Genomic DNA, 8,435 nt, shown 5'->3' with positions numbered 1-8,435 from the left:
ATGGGTTAATTTAAGATAAAAGAACAGTTAGCAAGAAGCCTGCCACGGCCATACAGTTTATAAGTATTATAAGTGTCTGAGTGATTATTTTATACATGGATTGTGGGACTGCGGGGCTTGTGGAACCTGGAGAGAAGCCCTCCAGCAACATTATCAGAAAAGCAGTTATACAGAACCCATAGCCCAGAGAGCTCATGATCTGTGAAGCACGTCTCCTTCAAGAAGGAGGCATAACACGGGCACTCTGCCAGGGACCTCCAGGGAGCTTAGTCCTGTGGGACATGTATCTTCCATCCACTATTATTGACATAATTGTTTATGTCACGTGGATGACCCTGGAGTTGGTGTGGCATATGGGAAACACCAATATCTGGAGCCCCTACATTTTATACAGATGCAAACAAATAAGGAATGGCAGGTTACAAATCAGAATTTAAGTAAAGTGGTTCAAAGTCCTTATAATTTGTTCCAAAAATCAGAATTGCATGCTATTCTGATGGTATTAATGGATTTGTTTGGGAACCTCTCAACATAGTTACTGACTCTCAGTATGCTGAAAGAGTGGTATTACATATTGAGACTGCAGAATTTATCCCTGATGAGTCAGAATTAAGTTAACTATTTATTCAGTTACAAGATATAATCAGGAATAGAAATCATCCCTTATATATAACTCACATCTGATCCCATATGGGTCTGCCAGGCCCTCTAGCACAAGGAAATGATGAGATTGATAAACTATTAATAGGAAATTGCTGGAGACCTCAGAATTTCATAAAAATATCATGCCAGTATTAAGGGTTTAAAAAAGGAGTTTTCCATAACCTGGCAACAAGCCAAGGAAATTATAAGGAAATGTCCTACTTGTTCTTTTTACAACTAAACTCACTACAAGCAGGATGTGACCCAAAGGGTACTCAGAGGAATGACATCTGGCAGATGGATGTGTTTCATTTTGCAGAATTTGAAAAACTGAAATATGTACACCACACCATTGATACCTATTCAGGATTTCAGTGGGCAACTGCTCTGAGTTCAAAAAGGCTAATTCTGTTACCACGCATTTGCTTGAAGTTATGGCCATCATGGATATTCCTGTACAAATTAAAACTGACAATGCTCCAGCATATGTCTCTGGTAAAATGAAACAGCTTTTTTCTTATTATAACATAAAGCATATTACAGATATTCCACATAATCCTACAGGCCAAGTTGTCATAGAAAGATCAAATCAAATTCTAAAGGATATGCTAAATATACAGAAATGGGTAACAAAAGCCCCCAGAAATAGATTACATTATGCTCTATTAACTTTGAATTTTCTCAATGCTAATGAGAAAGGAACAACAGCTGCAGAGAGACATTGGATAATAGAAAAAAACCCTACAGAATTAAATCAACCTATATACTTTAAAGATGTGCTGACTTCAGAATGAAAACCAGGATATGTGTTACGTTGGGGACGAGATTTTGCTTTTGTTTCTACAGGAGAAGAAAAGTTATGGATACCAACAAAATTGATAAAGTTTCAATTTTGAACGAGAGACCTCTTAATTAAAAGAGGTGATAGTTCATCAACCAGCATGACCATCCAATTTAAACTAACTTATACCGCTAGCAAATGCTTTTCATTTAATCCGATATAACTTGCCAAAAGGGAACCTCCTCAAAGTTAGGGTTGAGGAAAGGTTTTTGTTTTTGTCTTTCAGGAGAATGAAGGCTAAGGAATCTGAAGAACACTGGACAAATGAGACATCTGAAGCAAAAGGACAAATCATCCAGAAAAATGTCCCAAGGAAAAGAGTGAATCAGCCTATATCACATATGAAATTTCATAAGTCTTTCTAAATGTTTGTTTCTGCTGTTCTCTACAGACACTTAACACAAATAGTCCCAGTTTAATTAAAAATTAAAGCTGGCTTTGGAGTTGGAGTGTGACTTTCTCCTTCTCTAAACCCAAGCGTGCTTGTTAAAAGAAAATACAAGGGCGGTGGTGGCACACGCCTTTAATCCCAGCACTCGGGAGGCAGAGGCAGGTGGATCTCTGTGAGTTCAAGGCCAGCCTGGTCTACAGAGTGAGTTCCAGGACAGGCTCCAAAGCTACACAGAGAAACCCTGTCTCGAAAAACCAAAAAAAAAAAAAAAAAGAAAGGAAAAAAATGCAAAATCTCTGTATCATGTCAGAAGAGTCACCTTATATGGGACAGAAGAAAAACCAAAATTAAGGGATTATTATATTCCACTAATCTCATAATTTTTTGGTTCTATTTTGATTCTTTAAAACTTTTCTTAAGGTATGAATTTTATATCAAAATTTATACAATTAGTACATGTATATATATATATATATATATATTTTAAACTTTTGTCATGATATTAATGGTCATATAGACTACTAACTGATTCTAGAAAAAAGGCTTCATTTAGCTGCCTGTACATGTTTTTGTGCTTGAGTCTCCTTAAGTTTTCTGCTGGGAATCATGACCAGGCCTAACAGCAAATTTAAAATCTCTAGAAAGACGATGGGGCCCCACAAGGACAGTTCCATCAGGACAATGATAACACCACTAAGCTGACAAACATCACCCAAAGATCAGCTTTGGACTACAAACTGCTCAGAACAATTTTGAGATGGCTAGCTGAGATGATCCACCCTCACAAACTGCTGGAGCAAGGACTTGAGACAAGCCCTGCATTTTTGCCTTCTGCAGAGACTGAACAACAAATGATACAGCTACTTCTCCCAGGACATGACAATTAACCCAAAATTTTTCTTTTCAGGATCCCCTAAGGATGCCTTCACCCCCTAGAAAGCAGGAAGTAATTTTAAGAACACAATACCCACATTCCCAAGAGGTGGAGCGGGTGGTTTTGGTCTTTCAATGGGTTTTGAATTATTGTCATTGTTTGAGATACTTGGTTACAAGTTGTTATTGTTAATGGTCAGGAAAATTACTAAACAAAGAAGATTAGATTTAAGATTCTTGATTGAAAAAAAGTAGGATACAGATAAGAGGTAGATTATTGAATCTACTAACAAAAGATATAGAAATGACAGAATAAAGGGTAAATTATTGAATCTACTCTGAAAAGAAAAAAGAGAGAATATGGATATATGATAAGAGAAAAAGGTAGATTATTGAATCTACTTTTAGGAAGCAACTACTAGTTTTAAATATTTTACACTGGATTGGATTTTTCTTTTCTTTTTCTTTTTTCTTTCCTTTCTTTCTTTCTTTCTTTCTTTTTTTTTTTTGAGCTGAGGATTGAACCCAGGGCCTTGTGCTTGCTAGGCACTGAGCTAAATCCCCAACCCTGGATTTTTGTATATTGTCTACAAATTATGTATATTGCTACAAGTTTGAGATTGATTTATATAGACATGATAAGATATAAAGGTAGATTATTGAATCTACTTTTAGAAAGCAACTACTAGTTTTAAATATTTTACATTGGATTGGATTTTTGTATATTGTCTAAAAATTATGTGCATTGCTACAAGTTTGAGATTGATTTATATAGACATAGGATAAAAAGGTAGATTTTTGAATCTACTTTTAGAAGGCAACTGCAAATTTTAAAATATTTTATATTGAATTGAATTTTTGTATATTGTATACAAATTATGTATATTGATACAAATTTGAGACTGATTTTGTTAAAAAATACTGTACATATATTTCTAATCTAATCTTGTTCAAGGTATTGTACCTATTCAGTTAATTTAACAATGTAATGCAGTTTGCTAATCCTTAAAAGTTATTATTACTAACTAATTAGGATATAAAAAAATGGAAGTTAGTAGTTAGTCATTACAATTGCATTTGTAGTCAGATTAGGCATGTTTTCAAGGTCAAGCAGAAATATATTTTAAATAGATAGGTCATCTTGAAGTATTTCAGAAATCTACAGAATATGGAATTTAAGATATTTTAATAATATAGTTTTTTTCCTATGGCTATGAGACATGTCTGCTCCTGGCAGCACCAATCTACTTAAGAGCAGATGATAGGCATTGAAGAAACTCCATATGGAGTTTACTGGGCAAGAAAGTGCCCTTGCATTGACTGCCGACAGTATGCTGTTCAAAATGGACAAGCAGGACACAAAACAAAGGACTGCTGATCCTTGCCAAGACAAGGTAGGAAGGCTCTTTAGAAAATCCTGTTTCACAGAAAAGTCTGTCAGATATGCTAAGCCAGTAGGCCGAAGATGATGCCCCAATGTTGCAGAAGAAACTTGGGTGACTGTCCAGGCAGTCAGCTGTTTTTGTCATAACTCAAATTTTTTGGAAGTCGCTTGTTTACACTTCTTCCTTACTCAGTTAATATTATTTCCTTCTCGGGTCTCTGAGATGAGTTGAAGATTTGATAGTTACAGTTTTCCTTGTTAACATTTTGAGGAAAGAAATTCATTAAAGAGGTGTAAAGTATATAAGTTTGAAAGATATCAAAAGATAGTTTTCTGTTAGTAATATAAGTTAGGACAGAAAGTGAATCAGGTACATTTTAGACTCACCAAGATAAGATAGATAATGGAATGTTTTTTGCTGAATTTGTCAAATGCAAATGGACTAGACATTGTTGATGTATTTATTGCCTGTATATATTGTGTATATAGTTGTTGTACTTATTGTATATTGTTTTTTGTACTAATTATAACTTTTTTATATATTAGACAAAAAAGGGGGAAATGTGGTGATATTTTATCTGTGTACCCCCAATAAAGCTTATCTGAGGATCAGAGGAAAAAGCTAGCCACTATATTAAACATAGAAGTCAGGCAGTGGTAGCACATGCCTTTAATCTTAGCATTTGGGATGCAGAGATTCATCTAGATCTCTGTGAGTTCAAGGCCACACTGGGAACAGAGCCAGGCATGGTAGCACATGCCTTTAATTCCAGCACTAACCATAGAGGTCTGGAGGTCTGTACAGACAGACAGGAAGTGATGTAGCTGGGCGGAGAGAGGAAGTGAGATAATAGAACAGAAAGGCATATAGCCTTGAGCATACAGGAAGTAGGTCTCTCTGGAGGCTGAGAGTTGGTAAGCTGAGGTTGGCTCATCCTATTCCTCTGATCTCTTAGTTTTAATCCCAATATCTGACTTCGGGGTTTTTATTAATAAGACTGTTTAGCAATTCATCTTACATAAAGTCTTATTTCTTTTTACAAATTGCTGTTCTACTGATGTCCTTGGGGGAGTACATATAGTGTGTGTGTGTGTGTGTGTGTGTGTGTGTGTGTGTGTGTGTGTGTGTGTGTTATGCTTTCTGTTTTTCACTCTTTGTACTTCTTTTTTATTTTTTATTTTTGGTCATTCATCTGTAGTGGGGGGATTTCTTGATCTTCATCAGTGGTGACCCTGTTGCTGCCTCTGGCCAGCCAGGACCTTCAGCCTCTAGGAGGCTGGACTCAAGTGCCTGATTTCTATGAGACTCTCCTCTAGGAGGTGTACCCTTGCCTCCTCCATCCGGGACCCGGTTGAGGGCCCATCCCTACGAAGGCAGGTTTACCTCAATAAGAGAATGTACTTTCCTCCCCAGAATTCCTACCTCTCACCAGCAGTCATGAGGTTGGGCTTGGTCTGTCTGCCTGAGGCTTGACTCAAAAGGTCTTATTTCCTTGACACAAAAGGTCTTATTTCCTTCCTTTCCGTTCTGTCTTTTTCTTTTGGACTCTTCCAGGGCATGTTTTTAAAAACATAAAAGGCCCCCTCCACGGAGAACTGGGCCCGTGGTTGCCCACCGCCTGAGATCTGCAAGCTGCATGCCCACGAGTATCCACTTGGACTTTTGCAAGCAGAGACAGCAGCGATGACATCCAAATGGAGCGCCACCGCATCTTGGTATTCTCACCCAGCGTATGCCAGATACTGGCGACATTATCACCATGCCATGTTTTGGATGCGAAGCCACCAGAATGCCTACAGAAAGTCCAGGGATTCCTATTTCATGTCCCCGTGGTTCTCTCCTCCTGGAGTTCTTCCCTGGAACTCTTTTGCTTATGAGGCTAAGCGTGCTTGGAACCTTCAAGGCCAGCACATGGCCCGGCAGGAGCCTCCCTACAGTGTTTCTCGTCTCCAAAGCTCTGGGCAGCCTCTGTGGGATAGCAGAAGAACCCAGGCCTCCCCCAGAGAAGATGAAGCCCCGCATGAAGAGGAAGAGATGGAGTCGGATTCAGATAACGAAGTAGAATGCGACGTGAGCAGCATGGAAATCACCGAGGAGCTCCGCCAGTACTTTGCGGAGACCGAGAGGCACCGGGAGGAGCGGCGGCGACAGCAGCAGAAAGACGCGGAGCGCCTGGAAGACTATGTGAACGCCGACCACGGCCTGTACTACAACCACCGCCGCTCAGCCGAGCCCCCGGCCGAGAAGCCCGGGGAGCGGCGCCGAGCCGAGATGCAGCGCCTGTATGGGGACAGCGCCCCCAAGATCCTGGCCATGGAGGCTGCTGCGCAGCTGAGCTTTGACAAGTACTGTGATAAAAAGCAGCCAAAATACTGGCCTGTCATTCCCCTCAAGTTCTGAGTCCCAGGCACAGGGGCCCTGGGGAGTGCCTCCTGGACACGGTTCCTGGGCGCTCCCTCTTACCTTTGGAGTGTTCCCTTCATCTCTCCGGGATATTTTTCAGAGAAGGAGGCTTGTATACCTGACACAGTGGATGCAATCTGTCAGCCACTTAGAATTCGGTCAGCAGGAGGTGCGCTGTTGCCAACACAAGGAATGCCATAAAGTGACAGTCGTGTACATTGTCCTGGCTCTTGACTTGCTCTGTAGTAGTTCATTGCAATTCTTGCCTAGAGATACTGTCTAGTGGTTTGCATTTGTATTTCCTTCTTTAAACCTTCCTGGCTGTCACACAAGCCTGAAGCCACAGGTCTTTTTTTTTTTTTTTGAGTCTAGTTCTCATATAGCCCCAGCTGGCCTCAAACTCTCAAGTCCTCCTGCTTCCACCTCCCAGCTGCTAGCTTACAGGTGTGCGCCCCAACTGGGCTCCGATCCACATATTCTCACTGACTGTGACCCCTGGATCCCTCTGAGAATGATGCAGGTGAACACTAAGACAAATGCCACCGTCACTCGGCCAGGTGTCAGCCTGCGTGCTCCATAAAAGGCCCGAAAGCAAATACTTGGGTTTGGCAGGCCATGTGGTCTGTCAGAACTGCCTAACCCTGACTTTATAGCACACAAACAGCCATGGATACTGAGTAAACAAATGGATGTGACTCTATTCTAATAAAACTTTATTTGTAAAATAAAAAAACATAAAAGTATGTTTTTAGACTCCCTAAGGCTTTGGGCTTCCTATTTTTCTAAAACTCTCCTTCCCCAGCTGGTGGTTGATCACAGTGTCTGCTTGTCTTCTCCACTGGGGTATCTTTACACAAACCTGCCCATCAGGCAGGTTTACAGCTTGCCTGCACTCAGGTTTCTGGGTAAACTCTAATAAACCATCTGTGTGCTTCAGTTTGAGTTGGTTTTTTCACTACTGAGACTAAGAACCCCAACAGGGAATCCCAATTTATCCTGTGTCAATTCAGTTGCTTTCTGTTTCTGTACACAGCTGATTTTGGAGTGGGAGACCAGAGAGAATCCTTTGCTGCTTTTAAGACAGGAAATCCTCAAGGGGAGAGGGAGGGGGGAGTTACAGGCAGGTGCACATAGAAGCCTGAAAAGGAAATTGGTCAGTCTCCAAATTTAATTCTGATCTAATCTAACTTAAAATCCTAACAGCGTTTCAGTTCATTTAACTACTACAAGTCAGATAAAGTGACCATAAATCTCCTGTGGACGTTTAGTAAATGAGTTGTGAGCATCGAGGACAAGGTATTTGGAAGGAAGGACCATAGACAAAACTGCATTAACATGCATGACATTCTAGCATGAAAGTACATCTGGATTTTAGGTATACAAAAATACATGAAGCCAGGTGTGGTGGTAAAGGCATGTCATACCAGCACTTGGGAGGTACAGGCAGACCCTCTGGGCTCCACTATCTACACAGCTTCTGAGGCCTGGAGCAGACTTCCCAGCTTTGCCATAACCATCTGATACTCTCACCAACGGATTGTAAAGATTCTTTGATTTATGACTTTGTTACTATGAGAAGTTCAGAAACTGTTTCCATGTTGGAATGTGGTGTTGGGTAACCTGGGTCTGTGTTCCAGGTTCCCTGTCCATGGTCACTTGTACTGGGCTCCAGAACAAAATCATCTCTTATACCTGAGGCAAAGCTGTGTTTTGTGTGCAAAGTCATGAGGTATGAAGAAAGCAAAATCACTATATTTTTGTAAAAACCGGTTGTAGCAGGAATCTTAAAAAGTTCTTATTAATAAAATCAAACCTGAGGCCAGTTATTGGGTTCAATGCTGGAAAATCAGAGAAGCAGAACAAGCCACAGCTACCTCACCTTGCCAATTCCTCAGCTGAT

The 8,435-nt window shown here is 40.4% G+C and overlaps 1 protein-coding gene across 1 annotated transcript; it reads left to right on the top strand.

Annotated features, from left to right (window-relative positions):
* Window positions 1-5,280: 5,280 nt before the first annotated feature.
* LOC114691863 (gem-associated protein 8-like) lies at window positions 5,281-7,331 on the top strand. Its single transcript, XM_037209275.1, has one exon. The coding sequence runs from the start codon at window positions 5,816-5,818 to the stop codon at window positions 6,530-6,532; it is 717 nt and encodes a 238-aa protein (XP_037065170.1). The 5' UTR covers window positions 5,281-5,815; the 3' UTR covers window positions 6,533-7,331.
* Window positions 7,332-8,435: the final 1,104 nt, after the last annotated feature.

The sequence above is a fragment of the Peromyscus leucopus genome, chromosome 10 (assembly GCF_004664715.2).
Source record: "Peromyscus leucopus breed LL Stock chromosome 10, UCI_PerLeu_2.1, whole genome shotgun sequence".
NCBI classification, from domain to species: domain Eukaryota; kingdom Metazoa; phylum Chordata; class Mammalia; order Rodentia; family Cricetidae; genus Peromyscus; species Peromyscus leucopus.
The sequence above is the reverse complement of the archived record's forward strand: the minus strand, read 5'-3'. Positions and strand labels throughout refer to the sequence as shown.

Coding starts and splice junctions, on each gene's coding strand:
- LOC114691863 (XM_037209275.1), top strand. CDS start 5,816: ATGACATCCAAATGGAGCGCCACCGCATCTTGGTATTCTCACCCAGCG.